General features: G+C 41.7%; 1 protein-coding gene across 3 annotated transcripts in view; it reads right to left on the bottom strand.

Moving 5' to 3' along the window:
- Positions 1–23,300, bottom strand: part of LOC129734463 (E3 ubiquitin-protein ligase UHRF2-like) — a 169,920-nt gene that overhangs the window by 51,547 nt on the left and 95,073 nt on the right. For all 3 annotated transcript variants that reach the window (XM_055698005.1, XM_055698006.1, XM_055698007.1), the window contains one exon: positions 13,706–13,968. In XM_055698005.1, the coding sequence (XP_055553980.1) occupies positions 13,706–13,968 (263 nt within the window). The remainder of the gene's footprint in view (positions 1–13,705; positions 13,969–23,300) is intronic.

Genomic DNA, 23,300 nt, shown 5'->3' with positions numbered 1-23,300 from the left:
GGTCTTCTGCCCTACTTGCTTGACTTTTGACTGTGTTGGTTTGACCCTGGCTGTATGCCAGGTGCCCACCAAAGCTGCTCTATCACTCCTCCTCCTTAACTGGACAGGGGAGAGAAAATATAATGAAAGGCTTGTGGGTCAAGATAAGGACAGGACGAGATCACTCACCAATTATTGTCATGGGCAAAACAGACTCAACTTGGGGAAAACTAATTTAATTTATTACCAATCAAACCAGAGTAGGATAATGAGAAAATAATAAATAAATCTTAAAACACCTTCCCCCCACCCACTCATTCTTCCCAGGCTTAATTTTACCCAAATTCTCTATCTCCTCCCCCCAAGCAGTGCAGGGGGATGGGGAATGGGGGTTGCGGTCAGTTCGTCACACATTGTCTCTGCTGCATCTTCCTCCTCAGGGGCAGGACTCCTCACACTCTTCCCCTGCTCCAGCGCAGGGTCCCTCCCATGGGAGACAGTCCTCCACAAAGTTCTCCAGTGTGAGTCCTTCTGATAAGCTGCGGTTCTTCATGAACTGCTCCAGCATATGTCCTTTCCACAGGGTGCAGTCCTTCAGGAACGGATTGCTCCAGCGTGGGTCCCCCATGGGGTCAGATGTCCTGCCAGAAAATCTGCTTCAGTGTGGGCTCCTCTCCCCACAGGGTCACAGATACTGCCAGGACCCTGCTCCAGCACAGGCTCTTCATAGGGTCACAGACTCCTTCAGATACACCTGGAGCAACTCTTCTCCCTCCTTTTTCACTGACTTTGGTGTCTGCAGAGTTGTTGCTCTCACATATTCTCACTCCTATCTCTGCAGCTGTTTCTCCTGCAGGCTTGTTGGGTTTTTTTTATTATTTTTCCTTTTGAAATATGTTATGACAGAGGTGCTGCCACCGTTGCCGCTTGGCTCAGCCTTAGCCAAGGTGGGTGTGTTTTGGAGCCATCTGGCACTGGCTCTGTCAGACATCGAATCATAGAATCATAGAATGGTTTGGATTGGAAGGGACCTTAAAGATCAGCTAGTTCCAGCCCCCCTGCCATGGGCAGGGACACCTTCAACTAGACCAGGTTGCTCAAAGCCCCATCCAGCCTGGCCTTAAAGACTTGCAGGGATGGGGCATCCACAACTTCTCTGGGCAATCTGTTCCAGTGTCACCACCCTCACAGTAAGGAATTTCTTTCTAATAGCTAATCTAAATCTCCCCTCTTTTAGTTTAAAAGCATTATCCACTGACCTATCACTACAGAGCCTTGTAAAATGTCCCTCTCCAGCTTTCTTATAAGCCCCCTTAAGGTACTGGAAGGCTGCTGTGAGGTCTCCCTGGAGGCTTCTGTTCTCCAGGCTAAACAACTCCAACTCTCTCAGCCTTTCTTCATAGGAGAGGTGCTCCAGCCCTCTGATCATCTTCATGGCCCTCCTCTGGACTCGTTCCAACAAGTCCATGTCCTCCTTATGTTGGCAGCTCCAGAGCTGAAAGCAGTACTCCAGGTGGGGTCTCACAAAAATGGAGTAGAGGGGGAGAATCACCTCCCTTGACCTGCTGGACATGCTTCTTTTGATGCAGCCCAGGACACCTTTGGCTTTCTGGGCTGCAAGTGTACATTGTCAGACCATGTTGAGCTTTTCATCCACCAGCACCCCCAAGTCCTTCTCCTCAGGGCTGTTCTCAATCCATTCTCCACCTAGTCTGCATTGATACTGGGGGTTGCCCCGACCCAGGTGAAGGACCTTGCACATGGCCTTGTTGAACTTCATGAGGTTTGCACAGGGCCACCTCTCAACCTTGTTCAGGTCCCTCTGGAAGGCATCCCTTCCCTCAGGCATGTCAACTGCACCACTCAGCTTAGTGTCATCTGCAAACTTGCTGAGGGTGCACTTGATCCCACTGTCTACGTTGCTGACAAAGATTTTGAACAGCACCGGACCCAGTACAGACCCCCAAGGAATGCCACTCATCACCAGTCTCCACTTGGACACTGAGCTGTTGACCACAACTCTTTGAGTGCAACCATCCAGCCAATTCCTTAGCCACCGAGTAGTCCACCCATCAAATCCATGTCTTTCCAGTTTAGAGACAAGGATGTCATGCAGGACAGTGTCAAAAGCTTTGCACAAGTCCACATAGATGATGTCAGTTGCTCTTCCCTGATCTCTCAGTGCTGTAACCCCATTACAGAAGGCCACCAAATTTGTCAGGCACGATTTGCCCTTAGTGAAGCCATGTTTGCTGTCACCAATGACCTCCTTAATTTCCATGTGCCTTAGCATAGTTTCCAGGAGGATCTGCTCCATGATCTTGTCAGGCACAGAGGGGAGACTGACTAGCCAGTAGTTTATTGATTCTTCCTTATTTCCCTTTTTAGAAATGGGGGTTGCATTTCCCCTTCTCCATTCCGTAGGAACTTCACCAGACTACCACAACTTCTCAAATATGATGGACAGTGGCTTAGCCACTTCATATCATATGCCAGTTCCTTCAGGACTCGCAGATGTCTTTCATCAGGTCCTATGGACTTGTGCACCTTCAGGTTCCTTAGATGGTCTTGAACCTGATCTTCTCCTATGATGGGTGGTTCTACATTCTCCCAGTCCCTGCCTTTGACTTCTGTGACTTGGGTAGTGTGGCTGGAGCACTTGCTGGTGAAGACCAAGGCAAAAAAGTCAGTGAGTACCTCAGCCAGAATTCTCCATGTCCCAGGTAACCAGGTCTCCCGTTTCCTTCCGGAGAGGGTCCACGTTTTCCCTAGTCTGCCTTTTATCACTGACATACCTATAGAAGCTTTTCTTGTTGCCCTTGACATCTCTGGCCAGATTTAATTCTATCAGGGCTTTCGCTTTCCTAACCTGATCCCCTGGCTGCTTGGGCAGTTTCTCTGTATTCCTCCCTGGCTACCTATCCTTGCTTCCACCCCCTGTAGGCTTCCTTTTTGTGTTGGATTTTGTCCAGGAGCTCCTTGTTCATCCATGCAAGCCTCCTGGATCTCTCTCTGATAGAAGCCACTCCTGTAGCCCCTGTCCACTACCAAAACCTTGCCACGCAAACCTAATACATCGACACAATGGGATTGCTTGCTCCTGTGCTTCTAAAAGGTGGTTCCTAAAAACTGATCAGTACTTTCGGACTCCTAAGTCCTCAAAATCAGATCCCCAGGGGACACTGCTAAATAGCTCCCTGAATAGCTTAAAGTTTGCTCTCCTGAAATCCAGGGTAGCAACTCTGTTATCCTTTTTTCTCATTGCACTGAAATTTTTAAACTCAACCAATTCTTGATCCCTGTGACGAAGACAGCCACCTACCATCATATCTCTCATGAGTCCATCTCTATTCAGAAATAGCAAGCCTAGGAGGGCATCTTTCCTAGTTGGCTCTCTAAGTTCTTATGACATGAAATTATCTTCCACAAACTTCAATAAATTCCCAGACTTGTTTGTTACAGCAGTTTGGTATTCCCAGATGATGCCTGGAAGTTGAAATCTCCCATAAGAGCAAGGGCTATCAATTCAGAGATTTCTCCTAACTGCCTATAGAATAACTCATCAGTGTTTACATCCTGCCTGGGTGATTGGTAGTGGATGCCCACTACAACATCTCCTTTGTTTTCCATCCCCCTAATCCTCACCCAGAGCCTCTCAACCACATCATCAGTAACTGTAAAGGCTGTACAGTCAAACCTCTCCCTTACATATAGTGCAACTCCTCCACTTCGCCAGCCCTGCCTATGTCTCCTGAACAGCCTGTAGCCCTCCATCCCAGCACTTTGATCATGGGACTCATTCCACCAAGTCTCACTAATACCAATGATATTCTAGCTCTGGGAGCTGACCAACACTTCCAGTTCATCCTGTTTATTTCTCATACTGCGTGCATTGGTGTATAAGCATTTCAGATGTGCTCCTGAGCTTTCTGTGCTCCCAGGAGCAGCATAAATGTTCCCACTAGCATTGCCACCCTCTGGTGACACCATGCCTTGGCTTACCTTCAGCTCTCCTGTTGGTATCCCCTTCCCCCATCAATTCTAGTTAAGTTCATTTCTGATGCTGCACAGTAAAAACAGGCGTCCACCATAAAAATAGTACTAGCTTTTAAAACTATATGTTCTAATCATGTCACAGCACAGGTTTAAAAACTGAAAAGAAAGTACCTACTACCTGGAGACAACTGCTATTATAAACACTTTTATTTAAGGAATATTAATATGAATGATAAATCTTATATTAATTCCCATTATTTATTTATTTATGGAAATTTTAACAAGCACACACATACTTTATTGTATTAATGTCCTATAACAAGTAGCCTAGTTTGTTAGACCATAATGGCAAAACTCTAATCTTATTAAGGAAGCATGATTCAGTCACTTTCCAACATGCCTATCTGTAGTGAACAATATAATTCAAAGATCTTCAAAAAAATATACATTGTAGCTTACTTCATTGTTGCATAAAGAAATTTCTGCTGTTGACAGCAGCTTAAATGTGAGGGCTCTGACAAAGTTGTATGTCTACTCTTCAACAGTTGATTCAAGGTCCACTGACATGAATTGAAACATTCTCTTTAAATGGGTTTTGCCTTTAGATATCTTCTATTAAATCTTACACCCTGGTTTGTTACTGCATAGATGAATTAGGGAAAAAACTGAGAACTAATACCCTGTCTCTAGTATTGTTTACCTTCTACTGGGCAGCTACACAGAATTTGGCTTGAATTTGTTGAAACATTATTCAAGTTGATTTGGGGGGTGGGAAGCACACCACACCAGGAACCACAACAGTTTAAATGTGTTTGTATCTCTATATAAACCAATGGCCCAATATAAACACATCTATCTTTAATAACAAAGCTAAAGCAAAAGAGTGGTTTTCCCCACCATTTGCTGCTCCTTTCTAATTTATCAAACTGTAGGATATGAATAATGTCATAAGAGAGGTACTTGTGATAGAACTGCTATTCAAATGACAGTATCATGGGACATAACTCTATGATTTATAAAACTTTTTTTACTTGCTTTTTGTGTTTACCTTTTGTCTTGCAGTTTTCCTTCAAAAGAACAGCTATTCTACAGCTATGAGATAATCAAAATAGCTACTTTGAATTAAAATATGCACAGAATCAATAAAACAGATTTATCTACAGGTAATAAAAATTATCTATAAAGCAACTGTAAGATAATTACTTTTTTATTGCAAAGCCTGGAAAATGGCAGAACATTATAGTCCAACAGACTTCCAAAAACTAAAACAGATGAGTTTAATATACTGATTGGAATTAGCCCCTATCTTGCAACAAAACTTTTTGCAAAATTATTTAAAGAATCATGGAAAAAGATAAAGTAGCACATAGTGGAGGGAGAATCAGTTTAACTGCACATTTGAAACAGGACTTAAACTTCAGAATACTAAAGATGATGACAGATAAAAACAAAGCAGAAATAGTTTATTCACACAGTAGAAAAATCTACTGAAAACTCACTGTAAACAGTATATATAAGTGTGGCTAGAAAGATAACCAACATAAATTGAGAGGATTCTGATGTCATTATCAAGCAAATTATTTAAACAAGTGTGATTTATAGCTTTTCTGGTACATAAGTTACTCAACACTAAGAGCTGTGTTGTCCCAGATTCAGTTCTGTGCCATCTTTCTTATCCCAGTAAGAACTCTGAAAAAAATCTTTCACGATGTATTACTGATGCACTTCTAGCATTTTTATCCCAAACAGCTATTCCATCTCTGTTCTGAGACACATCCAATGAAAAGATTCTAAAAAAAGAAGGTTATTGGGCATCACGAATAGAATAAGATCATGTATCAAAACCAGGCACCCAAAATATCTGATTTTATAGACAGAAGAGAAAATAGCTACTCTCCAGAAAAGAAAAAAGAAGGTAGTTATCACTGAGCTTCTTCTGTTACTGCCTGCTCAGAGACTTAAGTTGAGAAACATTCCTTTGAAGGAACAGATAACTTAAAGATGGGTGAAACTTTCCCTCTCAGCATCTAGTTTTCTGGTTCCATGTGTAGAATGCTGTAAAGATTTGACTTTATGTTTTCACAAGATGCTTGATGACTCAAGAGGCCTTTTACATACTTCTCTAATGGATGCTGCTTACAAGTGCATGTCTCAAGGTCTATTAATTTCTTCTGAAATTAATTGTTTTTCAGATGGCCACAGAAAAAAATTCCTAGAAATCATGCACATTCTAGAATGGAACATCCAACTACCAAATAATCAGGCTTTTGAAAGTGATTTTTTTTTTTTTTTATAACTCTTCCATCAGCTCTGAACTACATGTCTTCCACTACATGTCTTCCAGGAGTCTATTAAGAAACTTAACAAAACCAAAGCACACTTGGGAGATTGGGAGCCCTTATCTTCACTCATTTGTGCTTGACTTCTGAACTACCAGGCCACAGGAGAACTGTAAAGGAACAATATTCATTCTTATTACTCCATGCTTTTCTCTGCTCTGGATGCCAAGTTAGTCCTGAAGTAATTATATGAGAAGTCACAGTCATTTTTTTCCCTTCCTCTCTTCCAGCACAGACATGCATCTGATCTCAGATAGTATTATCAATTTAAGAAAAACGTTCCTGATTTATGAAAAAGGAAAAATTCAAGGTGACATGGTCTGAGGAAAGTATAATTGTAGTTTCTTTAGAAAAATACCTATGTGTAACCTTTTAACAATTCACCTAATGAAATTAAAAAGTCAGTCTACTTGAATAATGAAGACATTAATCTGGTTTTAGTCTAAATCTACACCTCTGTTATCTAGAAGCTGGAACAGGGATAAAAAGCAAGTATGTTCTTAAGTACTGCAAAACCCACACTGTTTACATGACTTCTTCATCTCTCTGTTCTACAACATTTAGTAATGGGGTGATCTAGCTTTATAGATATGAGGGCAAAAAGGTTGTCAACTGAATATATCTTCCCCCTCTAGGTGTCACAAATTCTGCCCAACATGTAAGAAATCTCATTGTTAAAAGACTAACAGGTGCAGAGGCTTTTACAATTGTTACCACACACATTAAGCCTAGTCTAAGGAATCCTTTCAATAGCCTAAGGCACACCAATATTTATATTGAATGGGACACAGGAGAGAAGAAGATAACATTCATATTTGTCCATACCAAACATCACAGAATGAACATCCAGATACTTTTTTATAACTGGAACACCATTTGTCACAAGACTTTGAGACTGAATCTAACTCACACTTTTAGAATCATGTCCAAGTACATTAAGCATGAAAATGCTGTTCCTTAGTACATCACATAAAGAATAAATTGTACTTTTATAGTAAACTTCTGACCTCAGATATATCTAATACTGTAATTCCACCAAAAAAATATCTTTCCCATCTTATGACCTCCACCATAAAGACTATTTATCTCTTTCCCTTTCAATTGTCCTAAATAGCAAACCAAAATAAGCATGGAGAAAATAGATTCAGTATAGGTAGTGCTACTTACTCCATGTCAAATTTCATCCTATATTTAAACATGTTATTTATAAGAAAGACCACAATATTAAATTAAAACATACACTCTCAAATATACAAGATGAGTATGTAACTAAGGCAGCAGAAAATGGGAATATGAAGGGTTATGTAAATAAAGCTAATATAATAAAACCTCCATACACCTAAAAGGCTCAAGAACTAAGAAAACACTGTAAAATTTTCAGTTTACTCACTTTCACTAAAGAATCCATGTCAGTAAAACCTGAATAAAAAAATATTACTAGATACAACTATGGTTAGTAAAGGTGTTTTCTTATTTATTGACTTTCTTTTAAAATCCTATGGTGATCCTCAAGAGTCAACTGAAGTTACATGCAGTAACTCCTTCAGTTTATCGCACCTATAGTGACAGAGCAGACAATGGGGTATGAAGGGGAGGAAATCCCTTGCTTTACTTTTTTGACCAGGCAAGAGAATGCAGGTGTTTTCCTTGGGTTCCTGCCCTCTCGATGCCCCATCTGGGTATAAGGAAAACATTTTCTGTGTGTGCGTTGCAAGTGGTTTCCAAGGCCTAGGTGCCACATCACAGACTAAGGGTTTTCAGGGACTGTGGACTCTGAACTCTTTCCATCCACCAGAAGAGGACAGACAGAGGTCTCATTAGAATCCTTCCTGGAGGTGGGCTTTGGACTATGCCCAGGCACAGCGGCAGCCTGCATCTCCTTGCACTCCCGAGTGCCCTTGTATTGAAGTTGTGCATGAGTTTAGCGTTCTAGTCCTTTTAGGTGCTGCAAACAGCTTTTTACAGAGAAGGATGTCAGTTGTAGGTGATATCTCAAGAAGTGCTTAATCTACACCTGGTTCCAATGATAGTGGAGATCACTGGTTAAAAGTTTTTTTCTGTGATATTTTCTCACCTTATCAGTGTGGGGCACATCTCTATCCAAAGAGATTGTCTTGGGCTGTATTTTTGCTGATGAAAGGTGTAATGTCTTTTAAGCTGCTTTAAATAAATATGTACAGTGTTTGAGTATTAGAGTGAGGCGTAAGTATTATGTTAGGGGGGAAAAAGGAGTATCTGATGTGTTGTATTTTTAGGGAGCTTGACTCTTAAGATGAGACTTTTTACTATAAATGAGCATAGCAATGCTAGCTTAAGCTGAGCAATGTAAGATGGGGCAAGATTTCTGTCCTGTAACAAATGAAGCACATACCTGTATGAACAAGAATAACTGTGAGAAATAACAGTTTGCTATCACTAAGAGGTGATCATTCATGACCAGAGTGTGAACTTGCACTCTGAAATGTACTTAAAACCAGAAGGAAACAAATAGGTTTTGTGTCATGTTGGTTATGTTTTGCACAATCTTGTTACTGCCCAACAAGGCACATAAGGGCCAGGTTTTGTGAGGGTATGTCAAAGCAGATGGCTGCAGACAAACCCATGCTGCTCAGATGAAGTCGGATACAAACAGCATCGGTCTTGAAGTGTGAGTCAGCATATGTATGTGTTCTTGTATATTGTTAAGGATCTCATCACAGATCACTAATGGGAGTGTTTAGAAGCTTGATAATTCAGTTTAAAACAAAATTTGACTAGGCTGATGTACATTAACCACATTTTGTGGTAATGTCTAACTTTTTACTTATTACTACATATTTAAAGCAGGCAGTTCTTAACAAACATATTGTGCGTGTAAGTCAGTTGTGAGTATGCAGTACCATGAAGTTGATAGCATGTAATCCTCAGTGGTCTTAGTCATGAGGTGATCAGGCTCCAGAGCTCTGACAAGAGAAGCTGGAACAGAAGTAGGTGACTTGACTGTTGTCTGTCATCCCTCCCCTCCCCATTTCTGATCTTGTAGTTCTGTAAGATGTTTGGGTTTCTAGACAGACAGTTCTTAGCCTTTGGCTTCTGTCCCTGGTCTATGTACTGCCCAGTGCTGGGGGTGTGTGGGGCAGCAGAGGCAGGGACTAATTTCCCAGTAGTAGACACCTAATGCCAAGCTCTGGTTCACTCAGCTAGTTCTCATACCAAGTTGATAACAAGCCTCTGTGTGATCTTGCAGTTCACATAAAGCATGTGGTCTGTTACTACCAATGCAATACTGTTCTTCCTGGGTACAATAATACTTACATGTTTACTAATTATGCTATATAATTGTGTTTGAGTTTAAAACAGGCTGATATTAATTAAATCCTGCTTAGCGTGCTTCTACTTTTGTGAGTGCACAAGGTCTCTTCTCTGGCTATTTGTGGAAAACAGTTTACTTGAGAAGTAGAGAAAATGAGCCTGACTTCTGATTCTCGAAGTAGACTGTCAGAGGTCAAACAAATTAGTTATCTGTATTTCAGCCATTACGTTAGTATGGCATGTTTTAATTTCAAAAGTGGAATAACAAGATCTTATAGCTGAACTAGTCTGCATGGATGGGTGATAGTTTAGGGCACAGTTGGGATCATCAGTAAAGCTAGCTAGAGTTGTAGAGTCTTCATTAAGTTTGACTTTTTTTTTTTTTTTTTTTTTTTTTTAATCTTCATAATGAGTTCTAAAACTTCCTTGATTTAGGTTTGGTTGATCTGGTAGCTGTTCTCATGGTACTTGCAACTAGAAGGGGGAAACTGAGGATTGCTCCCATACATTTAAAACTGGATGTAGAGGAAATACTAGCAGAGCGATATGTAAACCACTGCTGTAAGAGTCTCAGGGATGTGATGGAGATGTACAGGTGTAATGAAAACAGAAAGCAATGCTTTGTGCTAAAGGAATAAACTGTGAGGGGTTAGTCCTGAGATGGACTTAACCCCCCCTGTACATGATCTGGCTGGGATGGAGTTAACTTTCTTCATAGCAGGCTTGTATGGTATTGTACTTTGGTTTTGTGACCAAAGCAGTGTTGATAACACACAGGTGTTTTGGCTATTGCTGAGTGTTAATTGCACAGCATCAAGATCTTCTGTTTCCCGCTCTGTACCTGCAGCAAGTAGGCTGGGTGTGTGCAAGCAGTTTGGAGGAGACACTGCTGGGACAGCTGAGCCAAACTGACCAAAGGGATATTCCATGCCACATGACATTGTGCTGGGCAATAAAAGCTCAGGGGAAGAGGAGGAAGGGGTGGGGGATGTTTGTGGTTATGACATTTGTCTTCCCAAGCAACCTTTATTTGTACTGCAGCCCTGCTTTCCAAGAAGTGGTTGGATATCTGCCTGCTGATGGGAGTTAGTGAATGAATTCTTCTTTTTGCTTGGCTTGTGTGCACAGCTTTTGCTTCACCTTTTAAACTGTATCTCGATGCACAAGTTTTCTCACCGTGGGAAAATCACTTGGAGGGTGGAAACTATAGAAAACTGGGACCTAATAGAAGTTGTAGTATTATAACAACCTTTTTAGGGAAAAATACAGTTGCCACTTTCTCAGATGGTTGGCATGCATGGAATCTACTCCACCATGGTTCCCTAGGCAACACAACCTGCTATCCTAGAGGAGCAATGGAGGGTGGAGTGGAGACACCTCTCCAGGCTCTGCTGTACTCCCTGCAGGACTGGGAACTTGATGATACCATACAGCCAATAAGCTGCATAGCATCTGTCAAATGGAAAATATATGAGATGATGTCTGTTGCTGGGCCAACAACTGTGGTGAAACTATTCTCCTCTAGATGAACCTTGCTCATTATAATCTCGTTATAATACTAACACACACCTCCATCCCAAAGTTACCCATCTGTAAGGCACGACCACCCCTCACCGAGCATGCACTTTGTATTTCTTATAAACTATGTCTTTAAATGAAAGCGAGAGAAGTTTACACCAATCAATAATGAAAGAATGTATAACTAGACTCACTTAAGCTCCACCTGAGAGTAAAGAAGAGTATAAAATTGAATGAATGAGGGGGGAAGTTAGGGAAGACTCCATCGTAACTTCTGGGATCAGTCAACAGATTGAACCTGTCTTCTCCCCCATAGGGATGCCTATTGGGTAACAAGTTTGTCTTATGCGTGCTAAATAACTAACTCACACTAGCTGTTATTAGTGATTATAATTTAGTTGTATGTAGTTTGGTTACATATAATTTCAAGTTTGTTCTTGCAGACAGTCCCTATCACCGGCAATCATGAATCTTAACTTGTCACGATTTTATAATAGTGTTATTCCATAAACTGTTAGTGTGAGTCCTTTGTGGGTGCTAGTGGTTGCCAGCAGTGGGTAACACATTTAAACAAAGTGGGAAGACCTGCTGAGGGGTCCCCCTGATGCTATTGGCATGTTTCCCTGAACAAGGCAGTAGAATTGCCCTCCGATCCAGTGGGGCTGTTCAGTGAAAGGTCCCTGTAACGTGACGCTGACAGACTGGTTGGGCACAAGGGTCTTGGCTTTCCTGGGGCGCTAATAGACAGATCAAACACCTGGGGTTGAGAGGATTTCCCCCCACCCTTTCATGTGACACTCACCTTCTACTTTCTCCCTGTCCTGTAGGAGAGGGGAGTGAGTGAGCAGCTGTGTGGGTACTTGGCTGCTGGACAGGGTCAACCCATTATGTGACAATACAGGCTGAGGAGTGACTGGTTGGGTAGCAGCGCTGCAGAAAAGGATGTGGGGGTCCTGCTAGACAGCAAGCTGAACACGAGCCAGCAGTGTGCCCTGGCAGCAAAGGCGGCCAACAGCATTCTGGGCTGTGTCAACAGGAGCATAGGCAATAGTTTGAGGGAAGTGACTATTTCCCTTTACTCAGTGCTTGTTAGATCATATCTAAAATATTATGTCTGGTTTAGGTCCCTTAATGCAAGGAAGATGCTGACAAGCTGGCATTAGCCCAGTGGAGGGCTGTCAAGATGTGCTCTGTGAGGAGAGGCTGGGGAAGGCTTGTTCAGTCAGGTGAAGGAAAAGCTTGATGGGGGACGGTGGTGGTGGCAGCTAATAGCAGCCTTTCAATACCTACAAGGAGGTTCGTAGGACCTCTTAGCATGATCTCCACCCCCCCCACCCCCCCACCCCCAAAGAAAAGCACAGTCATGCTCCAGTATAAATAAAGCTGATTAAGGTTCTCAACTACAGAGGTGTGAGATATATTATGTTGGAGAGCATTCAACTTGCTCTTGAACTGATCATTGTCAATACTGATGGGAAAACAGGGAGAAAAATGGAGATCTAGAGCTGTTTCTTTCTAAGTGGAGACCTGTGGGATCTTTGGGGTTTGAAGACAGCTAGGAGAAATAGACCTGTACTAGGATGCTTGGTCTGGAGAATTAGATCTATGGCAGTGGAGGGCTTCATGTTGAGATCAAGGGTGAATTATTAAAACCAACAAAACTTGAAATCAATACTTCAAGTTTTCAAATTTTTCTTATCCTCAACCAGAATAATACTGAATATGCTTCTGTGTAAAGTAAATGTATGTTCCTTTACCTTTAATCTCACATGCCAAAGTGCAATATTTTTGTTGATCTCTGTAATAAAAAATTCTCATTGATGCCATTAGTTTAGAGGCTTAGTTAGCTGCTTCAGCAAATGAAGGCATCATTTAAAAAATAGGATCTGATTTATGTGAATACATCAGTGCAAAAGCTGGTGATGAGAAATCCCTGCAAATCCCACTGAGTTTACTGTACAAAGCCTCTACTCTAGCACATCTGTCATAGGTTCTGAAATTTGCTTGTACCACAGATTTAAAAAATAAAAAATGCCTTTGTACCCTCACTCCAGCTCAAAACTAGTTTTATGTTCCCAGTCACCAGATTCTCTACAAGAAACCTCTATGTGAAACACAGACCTGTCATCTCATGCATAAATATTACTTTTAAAACAAAATTTAAACAATTCAAGCACCAGAATTTGCTCCCATGAAACACTTGTTTAGACTTCAATGGAAGGAAGTGAATATGAGTAGAGTAGTTTTTAAAGAAAATATTAACTTATATTTTACATAGCAAAACAAGTACAGAAAAATCCAATGCATAGTTTCCTTTCCTTGGAGATAGGGATTCCGAGTTTCATAAAGTCAAGATAAAGTTAATACTTCACAGGAATTTGTGAATAAAAGAAAAAAAACAACCACCCTCAGGATATTCATTATATCTGACTGAAAGACGTTATGGCTTTTAAATATTTATTTCCTTGGTTGCAATATTGAACTTGCTCTCTTTGATTCCAAGTTTCTTCAACAAAATTATTTGTTTATACACACCAAATCATAACATATGATGTCCTCAAAATAATATCAGAAGCACTTACTCATCATACTTGATATGATAAATAGCTTCTTCATCGGTGTCCATGCAGTCTGAGTAAGATGTGGATGGTGTACTGTCCAAATAATTTGCATTCTCTCTAGAATGATCTTGACTTAAGTTTCCATTAGTCCTTTTGTAAGAATTGCCACTCTTTACTTGAGCTTTACCGTTCTTTTGTCCTTTTGTTGCTCGAGTAACATTTTCTATATGAGCTTCAAACCAGGCTCCAATGCTGACATCACGGGCATCCACCAATTCATTTATCTAAAAGGAAAATTTGATAATGAATATTTATTTCCTATGATCCTGGTTAAGAACAGAAAGGAAAACTGGCTAAACTATTTAACTGTCAGTGAAAAACTTCTACACTGTTAATTTCAACTGGTTTGGGCTTGGGTAAGTTAGAGCAATGTTCGGTCATTAAAGTGTTGTGCTTCAAGCATTTTATTCTTCTAATCTTAATAAGATCTGTTATGAACACAATTTGTAAAATAAAATAGAATTTAAAGTTGAGTCTGATTTTTTTTTTTTTTTTTTTTTTTTTTACCTGCAAATTAGCTTAATCTGTCTTTCCACTGAACTTTTTCTTCAGGTAATTTTTCCTTATGACTAAAATAAGCATGTATACTTAAAATATTAGCCCACAACCAGATTTTAAGATTTCCCTGGACTTCCAAATTAGAATTATTACTTAACCCTGATTCTTTTTGACCTGCACTGCTGATGAATCCTTTGATATTTGAGAAAGGAGGGGGGAGGGAAATGGGCTCTCCAAGTCTAACAAGGCTGCTATCATAACCAATCGAGTCTGGTGCTTCCATCATTTTTTTGACTGTAAGAAATGGGAGTATCTCGTGACTCTTCTCCTTTCTGTGCTCACAATAGTGCTGGTAGTAAGTTATGAAACTACTCTGTTGTAGAGCATGTTTCATTCATTCATTATCCTCACAGATTTTCTCAAGCCTTCAACTAATTACATGCATATTACTCCAACAGTACAGGGGTTTTCCTGTGATTAGAGTTAAACCACTGAGGTATACATTGCTTCAGTTACGCAGTCATTCTTTTAACTACTGTAGTGTATAAACAGTTATTTTCTTTGAAATATTAACTGGAATAAAAAAAGTAGTAACCCCCCCCCACCCCACTTAAGGAACACATTTGTTCGTTGCACATCAAGTATAAGAAAACATTATTGCAATAGAACTGTTATGGAGTCATACCAAGTGAAGAAGGCATATGGAAGAGAACTCTAAGATGAAAAATTTAAAGTAAATTCTAAAAATGCTCTGAATAAGTTCAATTACTGTAAAATCAAATTGGGGGAACTACTTTTCATGCTCATTTTGGAAATAATATTTTAACAGGAATATTTCACAGATGTATTTTTAGTTTTACTTTATTTGCAAAGCATCCTTTTATTCTAATTTTTTTTACATAAAGAAGAGAATTTACCTTATAAAGACCATCTAAATGTCCCTTAAACAAACAAAAAACCCCCAAAAAACCACACACCAAAAAAAAACCCAGAAAAACTGAGCCCAAAAGATAACACATTGACATAGTGGCCAACCTCAGGGCATGAATAAACTTGTTTTACCACACTGTGATGCATACAAGAGAATTGTGCATTTCCAAAATGTTTAATAAGCAGCCTCTGTACTGATACATAGATAGAACAATTATAAAACTCATTTTTCTGGGATAAATTTATAAGGCTGAATTGCTTCAGGGGCTGTATTATGTGTTTACAGTTTTTTAAAATGAGGACAGCTTAATTTGCTACAGATGCGTATGGTTTAATTTATAGCCTTAATCAAGCAGCAAGACAGTGACAGAGATGGATATTTATTCCTACTACACTCAAACACCAGCATCTATAAACAAAACAACATGAATTAATTTAATTATCAGTATCTTAACTGAATCAATCATTAGGTAATTTGAAGTATAAACAAAAGCAATTCCTAAACTAACAAATTTACTGAGAGATAGAGGGTGAAAGGTAAGAATATAATGAATAAAGTACATATCATAGTGAGCTTATTTTTTCTTACTTTTCACATGCTTCCTTGAAAGAAAAAAAAAACATATAAAAAAAATCAACCTCCCCCCCCCATGTAAAAACCTGGCATCCAAGTTAAATCTTTATTCTCAACTCCCACAGTATTAAAAGTATACCTTTTAAAAAAGTAAAATTATAATAAACAAATGAAAGCTCTACCTTGTTTTAAGTCACTCTGTTGACTAATTTTGAACATAAGGAGCAGGTATTTCTAGAAGGAAACCTCAGGAAAACGTCCCTATGTAACCTTAGGCATTTCAGTTAGTTCTAGCTTTAAAGTGAATTGCAACTTCCTCCTCCTGAAAATGCAGTTGAGACACAGATGTTATTGAGGTTTCCCCATCTGCAGCTACTTCTTGAGACTAGCTACTAAGATAACAAAGAAGCCATGTTATTCAAGCCGAAAAAACATTAGAGCCAGAAAGAAGTCTCCTGTGATCGTTCCTCCCAAATGCATCTTTCTGTACTGTGATGCTCACACTTGGACAATAGACTTCCCAGCCTTGTAGAGAATAAAGGCAAATAATTATGAGTATAAACCCTTGAGGACTATATCACAGTTATTTTATATACCATCCTATTTATACCTGATGAACTAAAGATGTAGACAATAGCAGAGGGGTTCAAAGAAAAACTAAGGCATTCAGTAGAAGAATGTTAATCAAAGCCTTTCTAATCTGTAACTCTGTTATGAAAATAATTTTAATTGGTAAATCAATATGGACACTTTAAGCTTAAAGGCAGCCAATGATACAGAGCGCTTTAAACTAGACTTAGCAGGGGAAGGGGATGGATGCGGTTTTGAGGAACAGAGAAGAGCCACGGGCTTTTGATGTATTAGGAACAAACAGGGAAACGCCTCAAAGGAATTAGGGCTTGTCCCGCTAAAAAGGTGACAAGGTAGGTAGCCCAGCTGAAGTGCCTCAATACCAATGCACGCAGCATGGCTAACAAGCAGGAGGAGCTGGAAGCCTCTGTGCGGCTAGAAAGCTATGATCTGATTGTTACCACTGAAATGTGGTGGGACGAATTGCACGACTGGAGCGCTGGAATCCATGGCTATAAACTGTTCAGAAGGGAAAGGCAGGGAATGAGGGGTGGGGGGTTTGCCCTCTATGTAAAGGAATGGAATGACGGCACAGAGCTGTCTTTGAAAAACAGCAACAAACAGGTTGAGAGCTTACGGGTAAAAATTAGGGCCCAAGCCAACAAAGGAAACCTTGTGGCTGGTGTTTACTACAGGCCGCCTGATCAAGGGGAGCCTGTTGACAAAGCGTTCTTACTTCAACTATGGGAAGCATCACGCTCGCAGGCTCTGATCCTGCTGGGGGACTTCAATCACCCTGACGTATGCTGGAAGAGCAGCACAGCAAGCTGTAAGCGGTCCAGGAGACTCTTGGAGTGTGTTGAGGACAATTTCTTAATCAAGGTCTCTCCAAGGGATGTGAAGAATAACAAGAAGGGCTTCTACAGGTACGTTGGCCAGAAAAGGAAGACAAAAGAAATTGTACACACCCCGATCCCCACTCCCCAATAAATAGGACAGGATATCTCGTGACAACTGACATGGAGAAGGCAGAGGTACTCAACAATTTTTTTGCCTCAGTTTTCCCCGACTCTTCCCACATCTTTCGGGTCCCTGAATCTCAAGGCAGGCACTGGGGGAATGAAGTCCCACCCATCATGGGGGAAGATCAGGTTCAAGGCCACCTGAGGAACCTGAACATACACAAGTCCATGGGACGTGACGAGATACATCCCGGGGTCCTGAGGGAATTGGCTGATGTAGTTGCCAAGCCATTCCCCACGATATTTGAAAAGTCATGTCAGGTGAAGTCCCCAGTGACTGGAGAAAAGGGAAACATCACACCCATTTTAAAAATGTAGGCCCTGGGAACTACCGACCAGTCAGCCGCACCTCTGTGCCTGGTCAAAATGATGTAACAGATCCTCCTGGAAGTTATGATGAAGCATATGGAAAACAGAGATGTGATTAGGGACAGCCAACATTGCTTCCCCAAGGGCAAATCATGTCAGACTAGTCTGGTGGCCTTCTACGATGGAGTGACTGCATCGGTGGACAAGGGAAGAGCTACTGATGTCATCTACCTGGAGTTCTGTAAGGCCTTTGACGTATTCCCCCACAACATCTTTGTCACTAAATCGGAGAGAGGTGGGTTTGATGGATGGACTCTTAGATGGATAAGGAACTGGCTGGATGGCCGCATCCAAAGAGTTATATTCAATGGCTCAGTGTCCAAGTGGAAACCAGTAACGAGTGATGTCCCTCAAGGGTCCGTACTTTTATGATTGCTTCTCCATTTTGTTCTAACAGACAACACAGCAAGTTTGCAAAGAAATAAATAGGGTAAAACTAGAAAACCTCCCTGTGGCTTCAAATTCCCAATTGGCTTTATCTTTCTACAGGAAACCATTTCCGGCTCAGGGGTAAACTTATTTGAGAATACACAAAATGTTGCCAGCATTGCATCTGAGTATATGAACCCTCCTGAAATCTGCAACACTGGGTATCCCAGTGCAGAGACACTTTCAGTGATTCTATAGGAGTCAGCTTGGACAGAGCCCAGTTAAGAAGTTCTGCTTTGACACTGCCCCCAAGGTACTCCTACAAAATGAGATTATCCAATATGGGTAATTTCTCAAGCCTGTCAAGGTCCCTCTGGATGACATCCCTTCCCCCTAGTGAATCAACTGCATCACTCAGCTTGGTGTCATCTGCAAACATGCTGAGGGTGCACTCAGTCTCACTATGTCATGGATGAAGATATTAAATAGTATTGGTCCCAGTACAGACCCCTGAGGAACACCACTCGTTACTGTTTTCCTTTTGGACATTGAGCTGTTGACTATAACTCTTTGGATGCAGCCATCCTGCCAGTTCCTTATCCATCTAAGCCAAGATCTGAAAGTAATGAGCAAGAGAGATTACATTTGGTGGTGGGTTCACCTTGGCTGGCTGCCAGACTCTCTCACTCCCTCTCCTCAACAGGATGGGGGGAGAAAATAAGATAAAAAAGCTCATGGGTTGAGATAAGGACAGGGAGATCATTTACCAGTTACTGTTGTGGCCAAAACAGACTCGACTCTGGGAAAATTAATTTATTTTACTGCCAATTAAAATAGAGTAGGATGGTGAAAAACAAAGACAAAAACTAAAACACCTTCCCCCTGCTCCCCCTTCTTCCCAGGCTCACTCTTTTTGTTCCCAATTATTCTATCTCCTCCCACCCTGAGCAGCACAGGGGGGAGATGGGGAACATAGGGTTGCGGTCAGTCTCTGCTGCTCCTTCCTCCTCATGCTTTTCCCCTGCTCCAGCGTGGGTCCTCTCCATAGACTACAGTCCTTCAGGAAAAGACTGCTCCAGCATGGGCTCTCCACAGGTTTGTGGTTATGACATTTTTCTTCCCGAGCAACCATTACACATGCTGAGGCCCTGTTTTCCAGGAAGTGGCAGGACATCTGCCTGCCAATGGGAAGTAGTGAATAAATTCCCCTTTTTGCTTTGCTTGTGCATGTGGCTTTTGCTTTCCCTATTTAACTGTTGTTATCTCTATCTAGAAATCTTCTCGCCTTCCTTTGTGTAGATGCTCACATGCCCAAGAACCGCATCACTGAGGAACATCAAAACAACAAGCAGGTAGACCAGGCTGCCAGAATTGGAGTGACTCAGGTGAACCTGGGCTGAGAAAGTAAGAGTGAGCTATTCATAGCTTGGAGGGCCTATGACACATCAGGATATCTAGGGAGGGGTGCAATGTACAGATGAGCTTGTGATTGAGGGGTGGACCTGACTGTTGAGGCCATCACACAGGTCACCCATGAATGCAAAACACGTACCGCAATGAAGCAAGCCACATGAGTAAAGCGTCCCTGGAATAGCGGGCGGTGGCTGGCATATCAATATGTCAATTGCCTATACTGCCACAAACTTGCCAAGGCAAGTGCTGCGTGGAAGCAACTACTGGGTGGCTAGAAACATACACTGTAAACCATGCCACTGCTCAAAACACCATCCTGGGCCTTGAAAGGCCAGTTCTGTGGCAACAGGACACCCCAGAAAGAATCGAGTCAGACAATGGGACTCATTTCCAAAACAACCTCATAGACTCCTGGGCCAAGAAACACAGCCTTGACTGGGTGTATCACATCCCCTATCACCCACAAACCTCTAGAAAGATTGAATGATATCATGGACTGTTAAAGACTGTGTTGAGAGCATTGGGCGCTGGGGCACAGAAGCACTGGGATGTAAAATTAGAAACTACTTTGGCTAGTTAACACCAGAGGATCTGATAACTGACCTAGTCCTGCCCAAATACAGCCCCTACATATGGTGGGAGGAGATAAGACCCCTGTAGTGCACATAGGGAAGTGGCTGGGAAAGGCAGTGTGGGTTGCTCCTCCCATGGGAAAAGGAAAACCCATTTGTGGGATTGTCTTTGCTCGAGGACCTGGGTGTACTTGGTGGGTAACGCAGAAGGATGGGGAAACCCATGCACCCACCACCATACACAAAATCATCCATTCCTTCACGTGGCACATCCACCTTTAAATAACAGTAACTCAATGTTTAGCAGATTCTTAGGCCAATTGTCACAGAGTTATCTTAAAATATCATTTTACAATGAATTAGTGTTCTATTCTCTGCCCAAGTAATATTTTTTTTTTTTAAATCAGTCTTCTTTACAGGAGTATTCTATAGCTATAGACTATTCTATGGCTAGTAATGCCACATTTAAATCTGCAAGTAGAACACCAGAGAGGAGACTGCTGCAAGCATGCTTCTCTAATGATTTAAAAGGTGTAAAGCACTGTGTGGTATTCACCAGTAATGATACTCAGGGCAAGAATATCTGTTTCTGGTATGAGCAAAAAACCAAGTTCCTAGAATATCAGCAAATGTGCAAACTCAGAGCAAGTCAATTAATCTGCAACAGTGCCCATCTTTGGGGACAAAAACCTGAAAATTATCAAAAAATAAATTACATGCTCAAGTTATTACGCTACCTGATTTAACAGTAACTTATTTGTATATCCCTACCCATCGTTATTGCTTCATTAAGATTTAAAAGAATAACATAAGTTGGAAGACAATCAGTACTTGAGGTGCTCTACTTTGTTATAGGAGGAGAGAAAAGCTACAAGAAGGTGTGGTTTCTTGAAGTACACACACTATACTCAAGTTAACATTACAAGGGGCTCGTAACGAGTAAGGTTACATTCTCATAGCCAGCTACTGCAAGGAAGCAGCTATACCCACAACATAGTACCACTTTCTCCAGCATACCCTTCCCTCTGCAATTAAGATAACACCTTCTGGTCTGCTCCAACTTTCCAAGTTGTACTAAAGGAATGTCAGATACAGAAAATTCAGGATATAGCCCCAGGTCTATATATGAACAAACAAGGACAATCTGTGCACATTCAAAGGAAATTAATAGAATAGATGCTTTAAATCCTTGCTGAACACAATATTACTTATGAAAAAATTCTTCTTCCCAGTAGTCATTTCCTACATCACCAGAATTCATGAAAGCATTACTGAAATGAGTCACAAATCATCCTTCAGACAAATTAAGTATTCAACCTAAAAACCTGGCAATTTTCATCAAAAGAAGTACTGCAATTTGCCTCTGAAACAGCTTTGGGGAATGGGTGAACAGCAAGTCCCCCAATCAGCTTGATAGGACATTCAATCCAACAACAATTTAGATAGCAGATTGAGAAAAACTTTGCTCAAAGACAGCTCCCCCAAAATGAGGGTGCCTAGGCAAAGTATTAAACTAAAAGATATACATTTGGTAAATAATCTTACATGATATTTTTAAGAACATTTGTCGCCAGTTCATTATTTACATTTATGAAGTTGACAGGCAAATAATTAGTCAAGCTGTATTTCATATAAGTCAATAATGACTCTCTAAAGGGATATTAGAATATGTACTAAAGCAAGAGTAACTTGCTTTAGAGCAAGAATAACAGATTTTTTTATTTCACTAGCTCTTCTAACTCCAGTAATTTAGAAAACAGTCAAGTTACCTTAGTAAATGTCACTCCCATTTTTTCTTCCTGTTTAGCATGCTTCTAAAACTTAGGGCCTCATTAATATCTTTTGATTGATGCACCACCAATAAACAGCTACACCTGGTGCATCTGTCATCACTCTTTCAGTATACTGAGCATCTACAAGTACAAAAAAAAAAGATGACATCTTCCAAACACATAGAAATTCCTAGCCTCTACAAAGCATGCAATGATTTTGTTATTTAGTTGCTCCTTAGGGAGTGCAGCAGCCCAGAGCACTGCAAACAGAGGTGCAGCCACTCACTAGCAGGGGCAGTTTGTGGCGCAAAGCACCTGGGATGCTGCAGGGGCTGCTCTCAGTTTGCACGGCAGTTTGCACACAGAAAGGCTGACTCCTCATTAGGGAGGATCCGGCTCACAGAGAGCAGCAGATACTAACAACACGGCTGTGGTGCAGAGGGGACGCTGAGGACTGCATGGAGCTGCTTGGAGATTGTGCAGTGATGGTCTCAACATAAAGCAGGGCACGCTCCCTAGCACTGACTGGTGATAATGCCCTTGGCACACTGGAGGCCTTGATCCAAACAGAGTTGGGGTGGGGTGGGAGGATGCCACTTCCCAGATCTCGGGCTGCAGAGTGCGCCTGGGGCCTCTCTGTGGGACTAGGGGCAGTGGTGGCATCTCCTGTGAGAGAGGTGCTCTGGTTGAGGTGCTGAGCGAAGGAGGTGCAGGAAGAGGTGAGCAGGCTGCAAATCATCAGGGAGGACAATGAGGAGATTGACAGGGTCTTTGCAGAAACTCTGCAGAGACAACAGCCTGAGCCACACAGAGCAAGGAAGGAGGGACAGCTAGAGGCCATGGTCAAACAGGTAGCTGAGGGTGGCTGTCAAGGTGGAGAAGGCTGGAAGCTTGTGACTTTTGGCAAATGGAAGAAAGGTTCCTGCTCCACCTGCAGACTTGCAACTGCCCTGAGTATAGTGCCCTGGGCACTGGTGAGGACAAACAAGACCCTTCAGGGTATGCATCAGAGTCAGCTGAGCCCAAACCTTATGTCTGCACAAAGGGAAAAAGGAAAGGGACCCTCTCCTGTGGGGGACAGAGGCACCTACCTGCTGACCCAAACTGATGTCTTGGGAGGCTTTTTGCTTGCCAGGGGCCAGGATACGGGATGTTGCAAAGGGACTGCCAAGGCTTGTCTGGCCCTCAGACTATTACCATGTGGGCACCAATGTTACTGCCAGGGATAACCTGGAGTATTTCCACAAGTGACTACAGAACTCTGGGGGTGAGGGTGAAGGGCATGGGGACCCAGCTGGTATTCTCCTCCATACTGCCAGTAAGGAGGAAAGGCTCAGGTAGAAGTGGACTCATCCAGTGGGTCAAGACCTGGCTGTGTGGCTGGTGTCACAGGCAGGGCTTTGGCTCCTATGGCCATGGGACCCTCTTTGAGGAGCGAGGGCTACTGAGCAAGGATGGGATACATCT

This window comes from Falco cherrug, chromosome W (assembly GCF_023634085.1).
Source record: "Falco cherrug isolate bFalChe1 chromosome W, bFalChe1.pri, whole genome shotgun sequence".
NCBI classification, from domain to species: domain Eukaryota; kingdom Metazoa; phylum Chordata; class Aves; order Falconiformes; family Falconidae; genus Falco; species Falco cherrug.
This window is presented reverse-complemented; position numbering and strand designations above follow the sequence as displayed.